This window comes from Bufo bufo, chromosome 1, assembly GCF_905171765.1.
Source record: "Bufo bufo chromosome 1, aBufBuf1.1, whole genome shotgun sequence".
Taxonomy (NCBI): domain Eukaryota; kingdom Metazoa; phylum Chordata; class Amphibia; order Anura; family Bufonidae; genus Bufo; species Bufo bufo.
This window is the reverse complement of record NC_053389.1, coordinates 151,776,106-151,800,866: the sequence shown is the minus strand read 5'-3', so window position 1 is coordinate 151,800,866 and position 24,761 is coordinate 151,776,106. Positions and strand designations below refer to the sequence as shown.

Below are 24,761 nucleotides of genomic sequence, written 5' to 3'. Positions count from 1 at the left end.
GTCCTATTCTTGTCAGTTTTGCGGACAAGAATGGGCATTTCTACAATGGGCCACCTGTTCCGTTCTGCAAATTGCAGAAGGCACATGGGCGGCTTCCGTGTTTTGCGGATCGCAAAAAACGGAACGGTCGTGTGCATGAGGCCTAAGGGTGTATTCACACAGCCACATGCATTTTTCAGATTAAAAACTGCAGCTCTGCAAAACACGGACACTGGCCGTGAGCTCTCCACATGGCGGTGCGGACCTATTGACTTCAATGGGTCCGTGATCCACTTGTTGCAGCCAAAGATAGGACATGTCCTATGTTTTGCGTCGTGCACGCATGCATCCGGAAGCCCATCCGACCTGATATTGATGATCTATCTGGACTATCAAGGCTGAGATTGTCTTGCACTCAAGATATGTCCTTTCTTTTTTTCAGAGTGGATCCTTAGGTAATGAGAGAAGAGTCCCAAGGGAGCAGCTGGTAAGTGGCAGGAGAAGCACTCCACTTTTCTAAACTTTAGGGCCTTGAAGTATTTGAAGCATATGTTGGTTCTTAGTTTTATGTGCTCATGGTCTCCATGTTTCGTTATGAGAATCTTACAGTTTATACATAGATTGAACCGATAGAAAGAGTTGGGTTCCTTTGGAAATTTGTAAAATGAGAAGCCATCATTCCTTTTGGTTGTCTCTTGCATTATTGTCACAGAGTAAGGCCTCCTGCACACGAACGTGTCTGCCCCGTGGCCGTGCTGCGGCCCCCAAAATGCAGGCCGCAATGCACGAACACCGTCCGTGGGGCAGCGGATCGCGGACCCATTCACTTTAATGGGTCCGCGATCCGGCCGTTCCGCAAATAGATAGGACATGTTATATTTTTTTGGCGGGACGAAACCCCATGGAAGCAGTTATGCTGGTCCTACACTGGTGGAGTCACTATGTACATACATTACTTATCCTGTACTGATCCTGAGTTGCATCCTGTACTATACTCCAGAGCCGCACTCACTATTCTGCTGGTGGAGTCACTGTGTACATACATTACATTAATTATCCTGTACTTATCCTGAGTTGAATCCTGCTTTATACTCCAGAGCTGCATTCGCTATTCTGCTGGTGGAGTCACTGTGTACAGTCGTGGCCAAAAGTTTTGAGAATTACATAAATATTGGAAAAGTTGCTGCTTAAGTTTTTATAATAGCAATTTGCATATACTCCAGAATGTTATGAAGAGTGATCAGATGAATTGCATAGTCTTTCTTTGCCATGAAAATTAACTTCATCCCAAAAAAACCTTTCCACTGCATTTCATTGCTGTCATTAAAGGACCTGCTGAGATCATTTCAGTAATCGTCTTGTTAACTCAGGTGAGAATGTTGACGAGCACAAGGCTGGAGATCATTATGTCAGGCTGATTGGGTTAAAATGGCAGACTTGACATGTTAAAAGGAGGGTGATGCTTGAAATCATTGTTCTTCCATCGTTAACCATGGTGGCCTGCAAAGAAACGCGTGCAGCCATCATTGCGTTGCATAAAAATGGCTTCACAGGCAAGGATATTGTGGCTACTAAGATTTCACCTCAATCAACAATTTATAGGATCATCAAGAACTTCAAGGAAAGAGGTTCAATTCTTGTTAAGAAGGCTTCAGGGCATCCAAGAAAGTCCAGCAAGCGCCAGGATCGTCTCCTAAAGAGGATTCAGCTGCGGGATCGGAGTGCCACCAGAGCAGAGCTTGCTCAGGAATGGCAGCAGGCAGGTGTGAGCGCATCTGCACGCACAGTGAGGCGAAGACTTTTGGAAGATGGCCTGGTGTCAAGAAGGGCAGCAAAGAAGCCACTTCTCTCCAAAAAAAACATCAGGGACAGATTGATCTTCTGCAGAAAGTATGGTGAATGGACTGCTGAGGACTGGGGCAAAGTAATATTCTCCGATGAAGCCTCTTTCCGATTGTTTGGGGCTTCTGGAAAAAGGCTTGTCCGGAGAAGAAAAGGTGAGCGCTACCATCAGTCCTGTGTCATGCCAACAGTAAAGCATCCTGAGACCATTCATGTGTGGGGTTGCTTCTCATCCAAAGGAGTGGGCTCACTCCCAATTTTGCCCAAAAACACAGCCATGAATAAAGAATGGTACCAAAACACCCTCCAACAGCAACTTCTTCCAACAAAGTTTGGTGAAGAACAATGCATTTTCCAGCACGATGGAGCACCGTGCCATAAGGCAAAAGTGATAACTAAGTGGCTCGGGGACCAAAACGTTGACATTTTGGGTCCATGGCCTGGAAACTCCCCAGATCTTAATCCCATTGAGAACTTGTGGTCAATCCTCAAGAGGCGGGTGGACAAACAAAAACCCACTAATTCTGCCAAACTCCAAGAAGTGATTATGAAAGAATGGGTTGCTATCAGTCAGGAATTGGCCCAGAAGTTGATTGAGAGCATGCCCAGTCGAATTGCAGAGGTCCTGAAAAAGAAGGGCCAACACTGCAAATACTGACTCTTTGCATAAATGTCATGTAATTGTCGATAAAAGCCTTTGAAACGTATGAAGTGCGTGTAATTATATTTCACTACATCACAGAAACAACTGAAACAAAGATCTAAAAGCAGTTTAGCAGCAAACTTTGTGAAAACTAATATTTGTGTCATTCTCAAAACTTTTGGCCACGACTGTACATACATTACTTATCCTGTACTGATCCTGAGTTGCATCCTGCTTTATACTCCAGAGCTGCATTCGCTATTCTGCTGGTGGACAATCAATATCACTATTCTGCTGGGAGACCACTGGAGCCGTCGCTCAGAGCAAAGGGAGTGGCTCAGATGCTTTCAGTGCAAAGAGCCCAAGGCACAAGAACCGGTGTCCCTAAGACCCTTATGTGCATAGAGTGGTGGAGCGAAGAAGAGAATAGTGGCTGTACAGGGGGTGGGTGGACCTCCCTTCTCATGATCTATGGAGGTCAAACTCTGGAGGCCATTTGTCTTAGGGCTCATGCACATAAACAATTTTTTTTTACCATCCGATATGCATTTTGTGCGAGTTGGATGTGGACCCATTCACTTCAGTGGGGCGACAAAAGATGCGGATAGCACACCGTTTGCTGTCCACATCCTTATGTCAGTTCCGTTGCACCCTCAAAAAAACAGAACATGTCCTATTGTTGTTCGTTTTATGGACAAGGATAGGACCGTTCTATAGAGGGAAGGACGTTACGTTTCGCAAAATGTGGAAGACACATGGCCAGTATCCGTGTTTTGCGGATCTGCAATTTGCGAACCTTAAAACCGGCTATAGTCATGTGCATGAGCCCTTATGGGGAGGTGATAAATATTGTTATTGAGAAAACCCCTTTAGGCTACATTCACATGAACCTGAAAAATGACAGTGTGATGGCCGTTTTTAGAAAAAATTGAAGTCAATGGGACTGTTCACATGGCCTTTATTTATTCTTTAACAGCCAGTGAATAGCGTCCATAAAAAAAAAAATCAATGGTCCCATTTTTGACTGTCATTTAGACAGCAGTTCACCTGTCTAACGGACGTCAAAAACAGGTACACTGTGAAAAAGGGCCTATCTGGGGTTAAAAAATAAAATGTCATCCCCTTGCACGCGAATGAACACTTGCTTGGCACTAGAGGCAACAGGACCTGTGCTCCCAGCACTGTGACGTCACATCACTGGGAGTGCAGGTCCTGCTGCCTCCAGTGCTGAGCGAGTGTTCCATCGCGTGCAAGGGGATGACGTATTTTCTTTATGTCAGCATTAGGGGCATTATATATAGGGATACAACTTTGGGGCATTATAACTGGGGGCACAAAGTGGTGCATAATTTATACTCCGGGCACTATAGGGGGGGGCATAATATATATACGGAGGGCACTGCAGGGGTTGGGGTATTAACTTAAAAACCACAAATAGTTGAAAAAGGCTATGAAAAACTACCAGTAGGTCCGCCGTGTAAATGTAGTCTTAATTCTGGGAGATGGTTGCACAAATTGAGAACTGTGTCGTCAAACTCATTTGGGTTCTGCCTAGTGGGGGCAATGTATCTGCTCTCTCCTGACCAGCATCTGGTTCCGCATCTACAGGAGAGCTGCCAAATGTACCTGTTGCATCTTATTTTTCATCCTTTTGTTTATGCAGAATTCTTATGTATCACTCATTCATGGCAATCGTAATGAAGAAATAAAATTTAGCTTTTAAATTTTAGATGACATCTACAGTATAAGTCTAAAATGAAAATGAAGCAACTTTGCCAACTCTTCCTTCATGAATATCCTTACTTCTTGGTGCATGCAGCCCTTGTGCAACCTAGGTATCTTATATTACACCTGCAGATAATCGTCAAGAGCCTCGCTAACAGGCGTTCGTATGATCTGGCAGTGTAATACTGCCACCGATTACCCGATGAAGGAGCAAACGAGCTTGTTCATCAGGTAATTGAAGTCTTTTAGCAGCTTTAAAAGTCCTCATTTGCCAGCGGCACAGCACGTTCTCCCGCAGACAAATAATGATTCAGTATGGGGATGAGCAATTGCATTAACCATTGCTCTACCCTGCATGGAAAAGCAGCGTCTCCTCCGGTAACGAGCAGTCGATTGAAGGAACGCTTCTTTTGCCGACAATCGCCTGCAAAATCTGCAGGTCGAATAAAAGCTTTCGGTAAGTTATGGTCTATAAATGTATAAAACTGCAGGAGAGTTTTATTACGTTCAGACTATATATTTGTTGCTTCATTTTTATATTTTAGATTCTTTGGCGCAATTAAAAAAACACTTTGATGCAAAGCAGAACATGTGCTTAAACTACCGGTTATATCTTGAATGCCACCTAGTCCAGTTACATAGTGGAGCAAGTCTTCTGCCAGTAATTCGACCCCCTTCCTGACGCGTGATGTACATTTACATCACAGGGAACAGGCACAGGTGTTGACCCCACTCCATGTACGGCGGGTGCTGACTGTCATCATCAAGGCATCAAGTGGTTAGACAAAGGGAGGTGCCCCAGTCTCCTGATTGGCCCACCACTGTGCAATAGCCAGGTATAGGTGCCTTCACACGTGGCAGAAAATTCTGCCAGAAAATCGGTAGGTGCAGAATTTTGCAAAGTTTCAGATTTTGTGGTGTGAATTTTTAATGAAAATCTCTGCATCCAATTCAAGGGCAAACTGATTTTGCAGCGGAAGACGCTGAGGGAAAATCCGCCATAAAATCTGCACGGCTTTTGTTCCAGATTTAACAGCATCATTTTCCACTGCAGAATCAGTTTGCCATTTAATTGATTGGAGATATTCTGTATACAGAAAGTTATTTATGCTGCGGAATGTAAATTTTGCAGTGGAACACAACCCATGGATGGACAGCTTTCAGCCCCACATAATAACATGGGGCAAGTCTTGACGTTGTGGATTTTCTGGTGGAATTTTCCACCATGTTTGATGGCACCCTTATACAGTGCAGTCATCGTGGCTGTCAGGAGCCTAAGGCCCTTTCACACGGGCGAGTATTCCGTGCGGATGTGAGGCGTGAGTTGAACACATTGCACCCGCACTGAATCCTGACCCATTCATTTCTATGGGGCCGTGCACACGAGCGGTGATTTTCACGCATCACTTGTGCGTTGCGTGAAAATCGCAGCATGCTCCTCTTTGTGCGTTTTTCACGTAACGCAGGCCCCATAGTAATGAATGGGGTTGCGTGAAAATCGCAAGCAAGTGCGGATGCGGTGCGATTTTCACGCACGGTTGCTAGGTGACGATCGGGATGGGGACCCGATCATTATTATTTTCCCTTATAACATGGTTATAAGGGAAAATAATAGCATTCTGAATACAGAATGCATAGTAAAATAGGGCTGGAGGGGTTAAAAAAATAAAATAAAAATTAAACTCACCTTAATCCACTTGCTCGCGCAGCCCGGCTTCTCTTCTGTCTTCTTTTTTGCTGTGTGCAAAAGGACCTGTGGTGACGTCACTCCGGTCATCACATGATGGACCATGTGATGACCGGAGTGACGTCACCACAGGTCCTTTTCCTGCACACAGCAAAAAAGAAGACAGAAGAGAAGCCGGGCTGCGCGAGCAAGTGGATTAAGGTGAGTTTAATTATTATTTTTTTTTAACCTCTCCAGCCCTATTGTACTATGCATTCTGTATTCAGAATGCTATTATTTTCCCTTCTAACCATGTTATAAGGGAAAATAATACAATCTACAGAACACCGATCCCAAGCCCGAACTTTGGGTACCAAACATGCGCGATTTTTCTCATGCGAGTGCAAAACGCATTACAATGTTTTGCACTCGCGCGGAAAAATCGCGTATGTTCCCGCAACGCACCCGCACATTTTCCCGCAACGCCCGTGTGAAAGAGGCCTAATGAAGCTCCCCAGGCCTGCCATGTTAGTACTGCGCACTGCCAGAGGCAGGACTGAATAGTATTGTAGTAGAGAACAATACACTGAACTACAGAAGTGTTAGAGTATATTACACAAGCGATCCCTTTGGTGGGACAAAAAAAAAAAGTAAAAACAGTTTTAAAAGTAAAAAAAAAATAATCCACAAATATTCAAGGAGGTTTCCAGGTTAATGATATTGATGACTAGTATTGAGTGAACTTGCGATTTCCATGTTCAGCATTCGGGTTATCTAAGAATTCTGTAATGGATTCCGCTACCACGGATGGCATGCAACACGGAAGCCTATAAGAGGCATTTCGTCATAATAGAAGTCTATGGCCAGAATATTATGATGGAATGCCTCTTATAGGCTTCCGTGGTGCATGCCGTCATAGAATTCTGTTATGGTCCGTGGTAGCAGAGTCCATAATTGGATTCTCTTATAACCCAAACCCCGAAATCGCAAGTTCGCTCAACACTGTTGATGACCTCTACCCGGAAGCATAGCTATGCTAAGAATCACAATAAAACTGTAATGAAGATATTATTAAGGTGGGTAATACAAGCACGTGCCCTGGCACACTCCGTGGCTTCCTCAGGGGTACTGCACAGCTGCATGCAATATCCTAGCTAGAGTAGATTTCAGTTTCTGTCATGGGCCTCTTAATAAGTTGATCTTCTTCCGGTGGGATAGTCTCTAGTGTGTGAAACATATTGTGACGAGCACAGAAATACCACCTACAGTTTTAATATTTTTTTAAGTTCTACAAAATAAGTGTGTTATCCCCCTTTTATTTAAATAAACTTTATTGACCTTTTATTTATTTTTTTGTCTCACTGGGGAGCATCACATGCGATTGTTTGATTACTTTTATCATGTTGGTATGCCTTGTATGTTAGTGGTTTACAACCTGTCATTTTAAGGCTACATGCACACGACCGTTGTTTTGGTCCGCATCCGAGTATTTGCGGCTTGTATGCGGACCCATTCACTTCAATGGGGCCGCAAAACATGTCCGCATCTGTTGCTCCATTCCGTGGTCCGCAAAAAAAAATATAACCTGTCCTATTCTTGTCCGTTTTGCGGACAAGAATTGGCAGTTATATCAATGGCTGTCCGTGCCGTTTCGTAAATTGCGGAACACACACAGACGCCATCCGTGTTCTGCGGATCCGCAATTTGCGGACTGCAAAACACACAACGGTCATATGCATGAGGCCTTAGATTGTCAGGTTGCCTATTAGGTAGGCAAAAGATCTTGGCAAGGCCTAGGGACCTTTTGTTAGGCCTCCAGCTTTACTGGCAACACATTGGCTTCCTGCGATCACTTTGTCGAATTGCCTGGATGCCATTGTCACTATTGACCGCTGTATCTAGGGGTTACACAGCTGGGTTATCTCAGATTCTGGCCATTATGGCTGGAGCCTGGCTCCAAAATCTGTGCTGCACCTTCAGCGTAAGGCTACATTTAGATGACCGTAAGTGTTTTGCGGTCCACAGATTGCAGACCTGCAAAACATAGATACCAGCCATGTGCGTTCCGCATCTTGAGAGCACAGAGCCAGCCCTATATAAAAATGCCTATTTTTGTTCAAGGACATGCTCTATTTTTTTGTGGGGCCACGGAACGGAATTATGGATGCAGACACCACATGGTATGCTGTCTGCATGTTTTGTCGCCCCCTTTGAAATGAATGGATCCCCACCCGTTCCGCAAAATTGCAGGATAATAGGAAAGAACGCTTTTTTTTTTTTTTTTTTCCGTTTTTTTTTTGTTGTTGAAACTTTCCATTTTTTATTTAACCCCTTCCCGACACATGACATACTATTACGTCATGGAAGCCACTGCGTTCCTGCAATTTGACGTAATAGTACGTCATGGTAATCGGGCTGGCATCGGAGAGGTGCGCGCGATCACTGCAGGGGCCTGGCAGTCGGGCCCCTGCTGTATCCGCTGGCACCGCTGTAAAAGCCGATGCCGGCGGATTAACCCCTTCTATGCCGCGGTCTGCACCGACCTTGACATAGAAGGGGTTTGTGTCGGGTGAGGGAACAGATCGAGTCCCTGCGCTGCTGTGGCGGGGACTCGATGTGTCAGAAGGCTGCCCAATGCCTTGCACGGCATCGGGACCTGCCCTCTACGGGTGCTGAGCAGATCCAGCCTCAGGCTGGGTCTCCTAGGCAACCTGTTAGTGTATGACTCAGTGTCATACACTAAACGGCAATGCATTACAATACAGATGGCATATAGGGGGTTAATCCGCCAGCATCAGTGTTTTCACCAATGCCAACGGATACAGCAGGGGCCCGGCTGATTGACAGTGCATGTCAGATGGAGCTGGTGAACTGCAGGATGAGAATGCTCGTCCTAATACGACCCGCTGTTTAGGATGAGTATTCTCATCCTGTGTCGTCAAAGCGTTAAATGAGTTGCGGCAAACATGGTGTGCCATATATGTGTATGCCTGTTTACCACGTTTACAAAATTAAACTTTTTATGGAAACATTTTTTTATTGTTTTTCTACAACTTAACCTTAACTATTTTACAGTTTTTTGTTTTTTTTTGGTCCCTGATTAAGGGTACTTTCGCACTGAGTTCCGTCAAAAGGGCTCAATACCGGAAAAGAACTGATCAGGCATATCCCTATGCATTCTGAATGGAGAGCAATCCGTTCAGGATGCATCAGGATGTCTTCAGTTCAGTCTTTTTGACTGATCAGGCAAAAGATAAAAATGTAGCATGCTATGGTTTTATCTCCGGCCCAAAAAACTGAAGACTCGCCTGAATGCCGGATCCGGCTTTTTTTTCCATAGGAATGTATTCGTGCCGGATCTGGCATTCAAAATACCGGAATGCTGATGTGCAGACTAAAAAAAAGGTGAAAAAAATAAATGCCGGATCCGTTTTGCCGAATGACACCGGAAAGACGGATCCGGCATTTCAATGCATTTTTCTGACTGATCAGAATCCTGATCAGTCTTACAAATGCCGTCAGTTGTCATACGTTTTTCCGGATACGGCAGGCAGTTCCAGCGACGGAAGTGTGAAACTAGCCTTATCAAACTGGTTTTGTCTTTATTTTGGAGTAAAGTTTCTGTTTTACTTGTAAGGGCTCTTTCACACCAGCGTTCTTGTCTTCCGGCATAGAGTTCCGTCGTCGGGGCTCTATGCCGGAAGAATCCTGATCAGGATTATCCTAATGCATTCTGAATGGAGAGAAATCTGTTCAGGATGCATCAGGATGTCTTCAGTTCCGGTACGGAACGTTTGTTGGCCGGAGAAAATACTGCAGCATGCTGCGCTTTTTGCTCCGGCCAAAAATCCGGAACACTTGCCGCAAGGCCGGATCCGGAATTAATGCCCATTGGAAGGCATTGATCCGGATCCGGCCTTAAGCTAAACGTCGTTTCGGCGCATTGCCGGAGCCGACATTTAGCTTTTTCTGAATGGTTACCATGGCTGCCGGTACGCTAAAGTCCTGGCAGCCATGGTAAAGTGTAGCGGGGAGAAGCATACTTACCGTCCGTGCGGCTCCCCGGGCGCTCCAGAGTGACGTCAGGGCGCCCCAAGCGCATGGATCATGTGATCGCATGGATCACGTCATCCATGCGCATGGGGCACTCTGACGTCATTCTGGAGCGCCCCGGGAGCCGCACGGACTGTAAGTATACCGCTCCCCTGCTCCCCGCTCCTACTATGGCAACCAGGACTTTAATAGCGTCCTGGGTGCCATAGTAACACTGAAAGCATTTGGAAGACGGTTCCGTCTTCAAATGCTTTCAGTACACTTGCGTTTTTCCGGATCCGGCAGGCACCTCCGGCAACGGAAGTGCATGCCGGATCCCAACAACGCAAGTGTGAAAGAGGCCTTAGACAAATTTATTATTTTTTTTGCACCCCAGCAGTTTTGTGGGTGGTGTTTGGCCTTATTTATCATAGGGAAAGTCCCCAAAAAGTGTCTCGAACGCTCTCCACTCCTGACCTGCCGTGGCCGGTGAAGTCAGAATGTGATAGTTTACCTCTGCTAATATCAACAACACATTTTTGATCCGCCCCTGATCCGCATTTTATGTGTTTCGGACGCAGACCCATTTATTTCTATAGGGATGCAAAAGGTGTCCATTTTGCGGACCGCAGAAAGCGCAGGATGCACATGGCCGGTATTTGTAGTTGGCGGATCCTTGTTTTGCAGACAATGTTGGCAGAGTTCCCCTGCAGCTTGTTCATTTCAGCAGCACGTTGACAGGTTTTTCATGGGTGCGACGTCACTATGGTGGACGGTCCTGATGATGAAAAACACTTATAATGCTCATAGCGGACTATTATGGTTGTGTTGTTGTGGCGACTCCCTGGGGAATCGGTGGCCGCCATATAGGGGCTCATCCCCCAACCCACTGATGTGGGCACATGCACGCTGCAGGAGCAACCCGGACTTGTGTGTGCACAGTCGCCATTATTTATCAGCATATATCTACACACTAATCATACGTAAGATCCGTAGGACATTGGGTAAGCCGTACCCCTCTGTATGCAGGTTGTGCACAAGGGGTTAATAGGTGTTTAATTCTGGGATCTCTCAAATCCTGTATGTTTGGGCAAGGCGTTTCCACAACCTCCAGCATCTCTCCCTTTTCTTCTTGTGCCAGCGCCAGTTTGTGTTTACATTACCTCAAGAAATCCCACTCCACCCCTCTCTGCTGTATACGCCACCCTGACGGAGGGGGCGGGGGGGTTGCCTGGCACTTGTCATCACAGCGTACAGCTGAGCTAACTGGGTGCACCACAGGCAAAATATCTGAAGTTCTGCTGTGGGCACAAGTCATACGCCCAGCGTAAAGTGATCTGGAAACTACAGCTTTTAGTGTGCGGATGTGGTGGGGGATGACACTAGATAGATGGACAATGCCTACTGAATGTAAAGGAACACTTTGGGCATCCCAGAAGTGCCATTTTTATGTTCCTTTCAATCCCTTTGGAGGAACTTGGTTCTGAAATGCCCCAAAGCTGAACAGAATTTACCAACATAAGCGGTGGGGCAGGCACCTACTTGCTGCTGTGAGAAATGTCAGTAAGGCCTCATGCACACGACCGTATTTTTGGCGTGTCCGACCCACTTTCTTGTGGAATGCACATGGACCGCAAAAAATGAGGACAGCCCATGACTGTTCTCATCTGTGCGGCCCTATGTCCATCGCGCAAAAAAAAAAAAAAAAAAAAATAGAACATGTCCTATTCTTGTCCGTTTTGGCGGGATGGGAAAGTGCAGGACGCACATGGTCGGTATCCGTGCTTTATGGATTTGCAATTGCGGACCGTAAAACATATACGGCTGTTTGCATGAGGCCTAATTGCTGCAGTGTAGAAACTATACCGTATCTGTAAATACAGGGAGCGCAAAACGTGGACACTGGGCATGTATATAGAACAGACTCAAAGCCTGAGGCTGCACTACTGAGAGATTACGATAACGAGTGCACACAAGACAACATAGAAATCTGAACTGACTGTTGTCATCAGAAACTCTCAGTAGTGCAGCCTTAAGCCTCCTGCACACGACCGTATGGGTTTGCGGTCCGTTTTAAACGGATCAGTTTTTCATTTTTTATTTTTATTTTTTGTTTCAGTAGTGTTTGTTTCCGTTCCGTTTTGCTGTTCCGTGTTTCCGTTTGTGATCCGTTTTTTGCGGATTGCAAACGGAAATGGAAGCATACAATAACGGAACGGATACAGAAGACATACGGATGCATTCCGTATGCGTTTTTTTTTTTTTTTTTAATGCGGACCTATTGACTTGAATGGAATCACGGAATGTGATTTGCGATAATAATAGGACATGTTCTATGTTTGAACGGAAATAAGGAAACAGAAGGCACACGGAGTACCTTCTGTTTTTTGCCGATACATTGAAATACGGAACGCAAAAAACGGAACGTAAACGGGAAAAAAAAAACTTTGCTGCGCAGGAGACCTTAGGTTTTGGCCCTAAAACGGTCATCCATCACCCTACAGGAAAGAGTGGACTACAGGCAGAATGAGGACGCTCCTTAAAATCCTTATCTCAGTTCTATCTCGGGTTCCACGTAAAGAGACCCCAGACGATACGGCCTTCTCAATCAGCGGGGTTCTGGACGTCTCCGAGACACTTTAGGTGAGATAAAAAGGGAAAAAAAGGAATTATGCTTATATAGCTTTTAGAGTCCAGATTTCCACGTGATGCACGCGCTCCTAATGCACCGAGCTAAGTAGTTCAGCAAGCGTGTGTTTATGTAGCATCAATCACATATAGCGGTATGATACGGATGTGCGCTGCCTGACTGGACCCCAGGGGCTCTTCTTTCCAGCCATGCATTTTCTCCTAAAAGGGATTATATATATATATATATATATACACACGCACATACACCCCCCCCCCCCCCCCCTTTAAAGGGCATCTGTTTGTACCTATGAAAATTGCTGAAGGCATCTGTTTTAGTCCCATGTTCATATGTGCCCACCACTGATAAAGTATATGTTAATATATTCAAATGAGCCTCCAGGAGCAACGGGGGCGTTGCTGTTACACCTAGAGGCTCTGTTCTCTCTGCAACTGCCTCTCCCTCTGCACTTTGATTAATAGGTCCAGGTGTGATCGCTAGGGATGAGCGAATCGACTTGGGATGAAACTTCGCGAAGCAATAACTTCGGCTCATCGGAGCCAATACATTCTAATACAGTACGGAGCTCCTGCTCCGTACAGTATTAGAATGAAGTTTTTATGCGAATCGACTTCGGATGTTTCACCTGAAGTAGATTCTCTCATCCCTAGTGATAACGTTTACACTGCCTGGCTCTGGCAATCAAAGTGCACAGGAAGCAGCAGTTGCAGAGAGAGCAGAGCCTCTAGGTGTAACGGCGACGCCCCCATTGCTCCTAGAGCCTCATTTGCATATATTAAAACATAACTTTTCTCAGCAATGCAGACACATATGAACATGGGAACAACACGGATGCCTTCAGGTGTCAACTGCACATGTGACAGGTCAGCCAGTGTCATAGGTACAAATCTGCTGACAGATGCCCTTTAAAACTTTAGTGTAGTAGAATTAGCCATAGCAGGAGCCTTTGCAGAGGGCTTTTCTGGGACACCTTGGGTAAGTCACGCTGTGTCCTTGATGGAAGTGATACTGCGTCTTTCTTTTCCATTCCAAATATTTGTGTTTGACATAAAGTCACACGAGGCGCTGGGAATGTTTGCCCGAATGTTGATCACAGCTCGAGGCTTCTTTATCTTCTGCAAAATAATTCATATACTTCACTCTATAAATAATGACTTTACACCCGAGATTCTGTCTTATTTTCCTCCCGAAATCCCGTCTAAGAGCAGGTGCTCCGCATAGTGGACACAGGAGAGACGTGCCAGGCAGTCTGGTGGGCCATGGACTGCCAAAGTTCTCAATCCTTCTCCTCTACTTTCAGTTCTTCACCATTATCTCTGCTAGTGATCAGTGAATGGAAACATTGTTAGGCTACATGCACACGAACGTTGTTTGTTTCCGTGTCCGTTCCTTTTTTTTGAGGCTAGGATGCGGACCCATTCATTTCAATGGGTCCGCAAAAAATGCGGACAGCACACAGTGTGCTGTCCGCATCAGTATGTCTGTTCCGTAGCCCCGCAAAAAAAAAAAATGTCCTATTCTTGTCCGTTTTAGACATTGTTACAATGGATCCTCAAATAAAAAAACGGATGGCATATGGATGTCATCAGTGTGTTTTTTTTTGAGAATCCGCTATTTGAAGACCACAAAACACATACTGTCGTGACTTTCAATGGGTCCGTGGAAAAATCGGAAAATGCACCGTTTTGCAGCCGAGACCGTGATCTGTGTATCCTGTCCGTCAAAAAAATAGGAACTGTCCTATTTTTTTGACGGACAACGGTTCATGGACCCATTCAAGTCAATGGGTCCGTGAAAGAACACGGATGCACACAAGATTGGCATCCGTGTCCGTGATCCGTGGCCGTAGGTTACTTTAATACAGACGGATCCGAAGATCCGTCTGCATAAAAGCTTTTTCAGAGCTGAGTTTTCACTTCGTGAAAACTCAGATCCGACAGTATATTCTAACACAGAGGCGTTCCCATGGTGATGGGGACGCTTCAGGTTAGAATATACTAAAAGAACTGTGTACATGACTGCCCCCTGCTGCCTGGCAGGTGCTGCCAGGCAGCAGGGGGCAGCCCCCCCCTGTAGTTAACACATTAGTGGCCAGTGCGGCAGCCCCCCCCTCCCTCCCCTGTAGTTAACTCGTTAGTGGCCAGTGGAACCCCCTCCCTCCCCTGTAGTTAACTCGTTGGTGGCCAGTGCGGCCGGCCCCCCTCCCTCCCCTGTAGTTAACTCGTTGGTGGCCAGTGGGCCCTCACCTCCCTCCCCCTCCTAATTAAAATCTCCCCCCCATCATTGATGGCAGCGGAGAGTACCGATCGGAGTCCCAGTTTAATCGCTGGGGCTCGGATCGGTAACCATGGCAACCAGGACGCTACTGCAGTCCCGGGTTGCCATGGTTACTTAGCAATTTGTAGAAGCATTATACTTACCTGCGAGCTGCGATGTCTGCGTCCGGCCGGGAGCTCCTCCTACTGGTAAGTGACATGACCTGTAACTTACCAGTAGGAGGAGCTCCCGGCCGGACGCAGACATCGCAGGTAAGTATAATGGTTCTACAAATTGCTAAGTAACCATGGCAACCGGGACTGCAGTAGCGTCCTGGTTGCCATGGTTACCAATCGGAGCCCCAGCGATTAAACTGGGACTCCGATCGGTACTCTCCGCTGCCACCAATGATAGGGGGGGAGATTTTAATTAGGAGGGGAGAGGGCCCACTGGCCACCAACAAGTTAACTACGAGGGAGGGGGCCGGCCGCACTGGCCACCAACGAGTTAACTACAGGGGAGGGAGGGGGCTGGCCGCACTGGCCACCAACGAGTTAACTACAGGGGAGGGAGCCCACTGGCCACCAACGAGTTAACTACAGGGGAGGGAGGAGGGCCGGCCGCACTGGCCACCAACGAGTTAACTACAGGGGAGGGAGGGCGGGGGGCCGGCCGCACTGGCAACCAATGTGTTAACTACAGAGGGGGGGGGGGGGCTGCCCCCTGCTGCCTGCCAGGCAGCAGGGGGCAGTCATGTACACAGTTCTTTTCGTATATTCTAACCTGAAGCGTCCCCATCACCATGGGAACGCCTCTGTGTTAGAATATACTGTTGGATTTGAGTTTCACGATCTAACTCATATCCGACAGTATATTCTAACATAGAGGCGTTCCCATGGTGATGGGGACGCTTCAAGTTAAAATATACCATCGGATTGGAGAAAACTCCGATTCTATGGTATATTAACTCCTGACTTTACATTGAAAGTCAATGGGGGACGGATCCGTTTGCAATTGCACCATATTGTGTCAACGTCAAACGGATCCGTCCCCATTGACTTGCATTGTAATTCAGGACGGATCCGTTTGGCTCCGCACGGCCAGGCGGACAACAAAACGACTTTTTTTTCATGTCCGTGGATCCTCCAAAAATCAAGGAAGACCCACGGACGAAAAAACGGTCACGGAAAAACGGAACCCGTTTTTGCGGACCGCAAAAAAATACGGTCGTGTGCATGAGGCCTTAGGCTGAGTTCAGACTTCAGTTATTTTGTCAGTTATTTCCATCTGGTATTGTGAGCCAAAACCAGTAGTGAAGCCTCCTCAGAGATGAGGTATAATGACAAGATTTCCTTCTGTTCTGAGTTTTTCACCTGCACCTGGTTTGGGCTCACTATAACTGATGTGTGAACTCAGCCTAAGGGCTCATGCACACGACCGTTGTTGGCGGATGCGGACCCATTGAATGGTGTGGAACAGAGGCATGGCTTTTCTATCTGCCTCCACAAAAAAGTAGTGCACGCACTACTTTCTTGCGGTGTGGATCGTCCACAGACTGTGTGCACTTGGCCGCTGCCCGTTCATTGCGGACCGCAATTTGCAGTCCGCGGCATGGGCCCGCCCGGCGCACATTTGTGTGCATGAGCCCTTGTTCACACAGTACAAACTTACACCCTGAGGCTGAAAATGTAATTATGACCAATGGTCCTCAAGAGCTCGGATACCCTGTAAGGCGCCTGCACACAATGCAGGTGACTGCACATAAGGCCTCATGCACACGGCCGTTGTTTTGGTCCACACCCGAGCCGCATTTTTGGCGGCTCGTATGCGGACCCATTCATTTCAGTGGGGCGGAAAAGATGCAGACAGCACTCCGTGTGCTGTCCGCATCCGTTGCTCCGTTCCATGGTCCGCAAAAAATATATAACCTGTCCTACTCTTGTCCGCGCTTTGCAGACAAGAATAGGCAGTTATTAAAGGCTGTCCGTGCCATCCGTCTTGTGCGGATCCGCAGTTTGCGGACCGCAAAAAACACAACGGTTGTGTGCATGAGGCCTAAGATTAGCAAAAATTTTCTGCACCATATCCACAATTTCTAATTGTGGATTTTGGTGCGGATTAGATGCGCTTTTGTCGCAGATCTCGCCCTTTATTGGAAAAGGGTGAAATCCGCAGCTAAAACCGCAAACATAATTAACATGTTGCGGATTTTGAAATCCACACTGCAGGTCAGTTTAGGCACGGAAACAATCTGCAAAGTGTACAATACTATGCTGCGGTTTTTCCACAAAGGAATCCGTGTGTAAAAACCGCATGTATTCCTCAACGTGTGCAGGTGGCCTAAGCGGAAAAATCACTTCCTCCATGTTTTCCTATGGGGTTGAAAGTGTCATTCCCCGCCCTGTGCTCTGCTGCGGAATAACATTGTGCTGCGTAACTAACGTGTTACGGCTTTTCTGAAGCAGAACGTCTCCGTTTATTTCATGGGGGATGTAATCCGCGTACAAATCCACACAAAAATACGCAAAGAAATCTGCATTCTACTACCTATTTTCTGGCGAATATTACCACCACGTGTGAGGGCACCCTAATGGGCCAAATACTTGCGTCACTCGATCAAAACAGGTTTTCAGCTACGAGATGTATGTAAAAAGGTTTTCCATTCACCGGAAGCCGCCAGAGGTATTGAAAGTGGATAATTGAAACATAAATTATCTTATAAGGTTGCAGAACTATGTGGAATACATTTTAATGAAGTAAATCCGGACGCCTTCTTTAAGGTGGAATACACATTATATAATGGCTCTCAGGCCTCAGCCGACTGCTCATTAGTTCAGTAAGTGACGCCGCTTATCTCTGGAGCAAACGATACAACCAACCAGGCCAATCCTTGTTTAACCTAATGGGAGTTCTCAGGCGATAATGTATTTTCCAAAATTTCCTGGATCTACCTGTAGCGGCTGCTGTTAGCGGTAACGGTCCATAGGCTTACCTGTATAGAAAAGTCACGGAACTGCGTACATCCTTTGACCCCAGGTTTTTGCTGGTAGGAAATTTTAAAGGGTTTGTTTAAAGCAGGCATGCTCAACCTGCGGCCCTCCAGCTGTTGTAAAACGACAACTCCCACAATGCCCTGCTGTAGGCTGATAGCTGTAGGCTGTTCGGGCATGCTGGGAGTTGTAGTTTTGTAACAGCTGGGGGGCCGCAGGTTGAGCATGCCTGGTTAAAAAAGGTATTAGAAAAAAACATGGCTGCTTTATTCCAAAAACAGCCACACATGTCCTTGGGTTATGCCCTGGTACTGCAGCTCTGCTCCATTGAAGTCAATGGGACTGAGCTGTAATACCGCACACCACCTGTGGACAGGTGTGGTGCTGTTTTTGGAAGAAAGCATTTTTTTGGTCCTGGGCAACCCTATATATCACACTAGTAACATTTCTATGTAGCGGTTTCACTTCATAGCTGATATTTGGTCTGTATCGGGCATTAAATAGCAGTTTTACCATATTGATCTACTTGAGACCTTGCAGTCGTTATACTGCTCTATAGTAAAGGAGCCGCTGGCTACCAAAGGGTGTATATTGTAGAATATGTCATTCACTGTGAGCGGAGTCTACAAAGCCATCAAAAAGCATGACATGGCTGATAACAGGGAACACTAGCTTCCAATCAATAGCGTCCTTTGAAACTGAACGCTAGGTTTAGTTTCAAAATCCACCTTGCTGCATTTGCACGGTTTGCCCACTAGATGGCAGCAAAGGTTCACTGTACTGTCTTCCCTGGTCTACCATTGGGCTGATCATTCCTCTTCCAAAATCTGCCACCTACTCCGCAGACCTCACACAGCAAGACACGAGGCAGGTTAGCAGCGGCCCGCAGACTGCAAAAACTCCCCTGTGGCGACGGTTAGCTGGTTAAACCGTGGGAAGGCTGCCAGGGCGAAGTGACAGCGCTTTAATGGAGCCATATTTCACGGTTCAGAGTGACACCGTCTTCTCTCATGATCCTATTTATGGAGTAGGATTGAGAGATCTGTGAGGTGTTTGCAGGAACGGAAGGGCCTCTTCTTTAAGTTGATTTGTAGCCCTCGGGCCCCTTGTTTTGGTGTGAGCCTGGAAGTGAGCGGTGGGGACATATGTAAGTTAGCAGAATGCATGTAGCGGGTCAGGAAGGGGTTTCCAATAAATTGTACATAAACAGCAAACCTGACACTAATGAAACATCTCTTACGCTTGTAATATACCGTAACAAGGCGTTCTGCTAATGCACAGCGTGAGTCCTTATGTACAGATTACCTGCCGGCAAGAGGAGGCGGCAGCAGCCTATACAGTGCAGTTATTAACCTAGTTTATCAATTCACTAAAAACTAGTGGGAAGGCTGAGGCACGCCGTACCTCGGCCTCATCCTTGTCACTAGTAAGGCTACGTCTACACGGCGACATTTGTCTCGCAACATTTTGTTGCACTAATGTCGTGCAATTAATTTTATAATGGCAGTCTGGTGTCGCACTGCAACATGCAACAGACTGCGACGCAACAGTCACAGAAAATCAATTCGAGATGCATTTTTCTGCGGCTGTTGCGTCGCAGTCGCAGTGCGACACCATAGACTGCCCTTAAAGAAAATTGTCGCGCGACATTAGTGCAACAAAATGTTGGGCTACAAATGTTGCAGTGTAGTTGTGCCCTATCTGTCGCGCGACTTATTGTCGTCGTGTAGACGTAGCCTAACTGGGGAATTGGAAGCAATGGGGTTTCAGCAGCTGTTACTTTCAGTCACATATTTGGGTTTCCTGCACAGGTAAGGCCTTGTTCACACGAGCAGTCCATGGTCTCCACCGGCGGCTCACGTATCCATTGACTTTAATGTGTGTATTCACACATCAGTGGTTTTCCGCAGACTAAGGCCTCATGCACACGACCGTGGTGTGTTTTGCGGTCTGCAAAACACGGATGGCGTCCGTGTTCTGCAATTTGCGGAACGGCACGGACAGCCTTTAACATAACTGCCTATTCTTGTCCGCAAAGCGCGGACAAGAATAGGACATGTTATATTTTTTTAGCGGGGCCATGGAACGGAGCAACGGAGGCGGACAGCACACGGAGTGCTTTCCACATCTTTTGCGGCCCCATTGAAGTGAATGGGTCCGCATGGCGGCTTGGATGCAGACCAAAACAATGCATGAGGCCTAAGGGACTTGCTACTATTTTAGGTGTAAAATATTCGCAAGTCCCTGTGCAACAATATTTAGTTGCATGGCCAGTTTTACGCCGCGTCTGGCAGTTGGGCGTGGGGACAGGGACATGTCAGGGGCGGTGCCTGCGCTGAAACCCGAGCCCTGGCAAATTTATTACTGAAACAGATGTAAAGGTTAGCGAAAAACGCTTTGTACGCCATGCGCAGGAACAGTTGTGGCTAATGTATGACGAGGCGCACGCCTGTTCATAAATTAGACGAATCTAATGGCAGCACAAGGAAGAAACCAAGATTGGCTTAGTAAATATGCCCCACTGCTTGTCTCGGAAGCACAGCCTATTTTTGTCTGCGATTACAAATGCCTAATGCAAATGATAGTCTAGGTGTCCGTGAAAATCACTGACGCAACACTGATGCTATCCGTGTTTGTTTTCTGGTTTTCACAGATCATTGCTCGAGTGCAATGTGAGATGCGAACACATTGCGCCCGCACGGGATCCGGACCCATTCATTTCAAAGGGTCTGTGTACATGTGCATTGGTTTTCACGCAACGCTGGCCCCATAGAAGTGAATGGAGCTGCGTGAAAATCGCATTGCATCCGCAAGCAAGTGAGGATGCGATGCGTTTTTCATTCAGTTTTTTTATTACACGCATGCAAAACACATCAAAAGGCATTGCACCCGCGTGATAAAAACTGAACGCAATCGCAGGTAAAACTGACTGACTTTGCCTGCGAAATCGTGCATTTTTCACTGAACACATTCGCAACGCATCCGGCCCTAATCCCGACACACTCGTCTGCAAGGGGCCTAACAAGTGTCCCCACTACACCCGCCGTCACGGTGACCATTTGTCCCAGAGTGATCTTATTCTTCACTTCTTTGGACTGTGGAAAGTGGCGTAACAAGGGGTATTCTTCAGGATTGCAGTCATTTCGGTCAGATTTATTGCACAGTGATGGGACTCTCTGATCTCTCTGGCTGGATTCACATACAGCATTTTGCATTTGGTGTTTTGGACATTTGAGATTATATATATATATATATATATATATATATATATATATATATATATATATATATATATATATATATATATATATATATATATATATATAACACCGGCAGCACCATCCAAAAAGGAAAGAAGGAGGGTGCAAGGTCCAAGTACGGCAATAGGTGCTTACCCGCTTGTATAAAACAAAAATCGGACTGCACTCCAAAAGACTTTTCAAAAAGTCAATGTGTTTTATTCACCCATAAAGTGGCAAAGAGAGATATATATATATATATATATATATATATATATATATATATATATATATAAAATATATAATTTTTTTTATTAGAGCACCTTATGTTCAGGGTATGGCCTCTTTCCTATATACTTCTCTACAGGACTGTTTTAAATGTTACAAAATAAAACAAAAAATGGCACCAAAAATAATTGCAAGGGTGGTTTCACACACAGCGCTTAAAAAAAATACAGTTTTTCTGGCAGTTTTTTCAGCCAAACCCAGGACTTCTTGCTGGATCCTTTCTGCCTTTGGCTCCAAAATTGTTGACATTTTTCCAAAAAATACTGTGCGTGAAAACACTTTAAGTAAAAGGCTTTTTTTCTCAAAGGCTTTTAAGGGGTTTCCAGGATTTTGCTATTGTCCTGTCTTCAGGATAAGTATCTTATTGGTGGGGGTCTGACACCCTGCACCCTGGCTGATCACCTCTGTTGCCCATTATGTAGTGGACAGAGCTAGCTACTCCCCTCTCATTGAAGTGAATGGCAGCAGTACTGCAGCAACGTGGACGGAGCTGTGTAGTTTCTGATGCCGGGGACTACATCTGATCAGCATTGGTGCTAGGTGTTGGACCCCCGCCCATCAGATATTGACTGTCTGTCCCAAGGATAGACCATCAGTGTCAAAATCCCAGAAAACTCTTTTAAGCAGACCACAAATGTTCAAACTGAGAAAGAGACATACAACGTTCATAGCTTTCTCTTCCAACTCCTGCACTGTGGAGCAGCATAAGCTGACCATTTATATTAGATATAGTATCCAATCCTCCCGTACATATACATTTGTAGTGAATGGGGGGAAAAGGGAGAAGGCCACTGCCAGACAACTCTGGTAGAAAAAGATTGGGCGATTGAAATCCAACATGCTCCATCCTTGGTTCCCCTGACAGCATCCACTGGGGGACAGTCGGGAAGCCCCATACATATTAGATGGTTGGCCACCTGCTGAGCTAGACCCAATGTATGACCAGCTTTAGGCTTGTATTGCCGTATAATTAGCTATCTGGACATCTGTCAGTGTGATGCACTGAGGTTGGGGCGGGGGGGGGGGCGTTAGTTTTTCAGCGCAGTTAGGCCTCTTTCGAACGGGCGTGTTAGGGCCAGACAAAATGTGGGTGTTTTGCGGGAAAATGCGCAATTTTTCTGCGTGAGTGCAAAGCGTTTTGCACGCGCGTGAGAAAAATCGGCATGTTTGGTACCCCAACCCGGACTTCTTCACAGAAGATCGGGTTTGGGATCGGTGTTCTGTAGATTTTATTATTTTCCCTTATAACATGATTATAAGGGGAAATAATAGCATTCTTAATACAGAATGCTAAGTAAAATGTCCATTGAGAGGTTAAAAATAATAGATTTAACTCACCCCATCCACTTGATCGCATAGCGGATCTCCTCCACTTTCTTCAGGACCTGGCTAAAGGACCTTTGATGACGTCACTGCGCTCATCACATGGTCCATCACCATGGTGATGGACCATGTGATGAGCGCAGTGACGTCATCAAAGGTCCTTTAGCCAGGTCCTGAAGAAAGTAGAAAGAAGAGGAGATCCGCTACGCGATCAAGTGGGCTCAATACCGGAAAAGAACTGATCAGGTTTATTCTAATGCATGCTGAATGGAGAGCAATCCGGTCAGGATGCATCAGGATGTCTTCAGTTCAGTCTTTTTGACTTTTCAGGACGGAGATAATACTGCAGCATGCTGCGGTTTTATCTCCGTCCAAAATTCCGGAACACTTGCTGGAATGCCATAGAAATGCATTAATGTCGGATCCTGCCCCGAGTGTTTCAGCAAAACTGATCTGGCATTACGGTCTGCGCATGCTCAGACCGCAAGAAAATGGGAGAAAAAAAAAATGACGGATCTGTTTTTCCGGATGACACCAGAGAGACGGATCCGGCATTTCAAATGCAATTGTAATACGGATCAGGATCCTGATCCGTCTGACAAATGCCATCAGTTGGACTACGTTTTGACGGATCCGGCAGGTAGCTCCGGCGACGGAACTGCCTGCCGGAATCCTCTGCCGCAAGTGTGAAAGTACCCTTAGTCTGTATACACATGGCTATAATTGCCATCCTTGTTACATCAGTTTCTTTCTTGCAAATCCAACGAGAGAACAATAGGAGAACCGGTCAATAAAGAAACAGAATCAGAGTTGCAGTCTGAAAGCAGAAGAGCTTACAGTCTGTAGGGATGAGTTCCAGTGACCTGCGCTGCTCTCACGCTGCTGCATCCTCTTGATCAGCGTCTGCTGCTGGCGCCTCCTGCGTTAGATGACTCATTAATCACTCATTTATAGAAAATTGTGTGAAAGCTGCGAAACCCACAAACCGTGTTCTGCTCCAGAGTTCTGCCTTGTGCTGTTCTAATTAATAGGCGATGGTGCGATTAACTCTCCCCATAAGCCTGTTACATAATGAGGGAACTCCAGTGGGGATCAGTCTGGGGATCCACCATTGGGGTTGTGTGTTTATAATGCGCTATCCTGCAGTAAAGTGCAATGATGGACTTACTGCTGGAATTTCTGGCCATGCCAATGTCCCTTGAGGATACCGACGATGTTGGAAAGCTTGGAGGGTCTATTATTTAAGATCCGTTAGACTTGGTAGGTGTACCATGTCTATACTGTAAGTCTGTGCCAGTTAGCTGTGGGTGCCAAAGCAGACTGGCAGACTAGGCGACAGGAATTTTTCCGACTGAAAGATGAGGGGGAAACCCTGCAGTGCTCTGTAATGGATTTGATCCAAGGGATGGCCAGGGCCGTATATCCGCCTTTTATCTGATGCTACTTCTCTATCGATCACTGGGAGGACAAGCTGATTTTGGCAGCAGATCTGAGGGACTGCGCTCCTACCAAATTGTTCATTACGGAAACGCCAATGATTCATGTTCTACCACAGCTTTGCTTTTTGCCTTGCGCAGGTCTTTCCTGAAAGAGATTCTGCCACGGGCAGAGGTCGCACTGCATTTTTTCCGGAAGAGTAATAAAAATTATTTTCAGCCAAGGAAGAGTATGAAATAAAATGCCGGGTGTTTTTTTTTTTTTTTTTTTCTGGCCATAACTTTTTTTTTTTTTTTTTTTTCATGCCAATTGTAGCTTTGCAGGGCGAATTGAAATTGAATTGTATTTTTTTGTGGCACTATTTTGGGGTACTTAAAACGTATTCATTTTTATTACCTTTTTTTCCAGTGGAAACAGAAGAAAAACAGTTCTGCCATTATGTTTTGCACTTTTTATTTAGGACTTTCACTGTGCTGCATAACAGCAATCAATACCAAATGTGTGTAGTTGTGTTTTTTTCTTTTTCTTTTTGCTACTTTTGCACAGTAGCACGTCTTATGTATCCACATTCCAAGAGCCAGAATGTGGCTTGTTTTTTTGAAACTAAGATGTGGTTTTCATTGGTAAAATTTTTTGGAGTACATGGGACTTATTGATTAACATTTCTTTTTATTTATTTAATTTTTTTTAG

At 45.9% G+C, this 24,761-nt stretch overlaps 1 protein-coding gene and 1 long non-coding RNA gene across 2 annotated transcripts in view; one reads left to right on the top strand and one right to left on the bottom strand.

Annotated features, from left to right (window-relative positions):
• The window catches only part of PEX14 (peroxisomal biogenesis factor 14), a 142,935-nt gene that overhangs the window by 5,521 nt on the left and 112,653 nt on the right, over positions 1–24,761 (top strand). The window contains exon 2 of the mRNA XM_040430703.1: positions 422–466. Within this exon, the coding sequence (XP_040286637.1) occupies positions 422–466 (45 nt within the window). The remainder of the gene's footprint in view (positions 1–421; positions 467–24,761) is intronic.
• LOC120999692 lies at positions 9,291–23,328 on the bottom strand. The gene is made up of 2 exons (XR_005778582.1): positions 23,293–23,328; positions 9,291–9,436 (listed from the first exon to the last, which is right to left on the bottom strand). It is a non-coding gene; the product is annotated as an uncharacterized LOC120999692 (long non-coding RNA).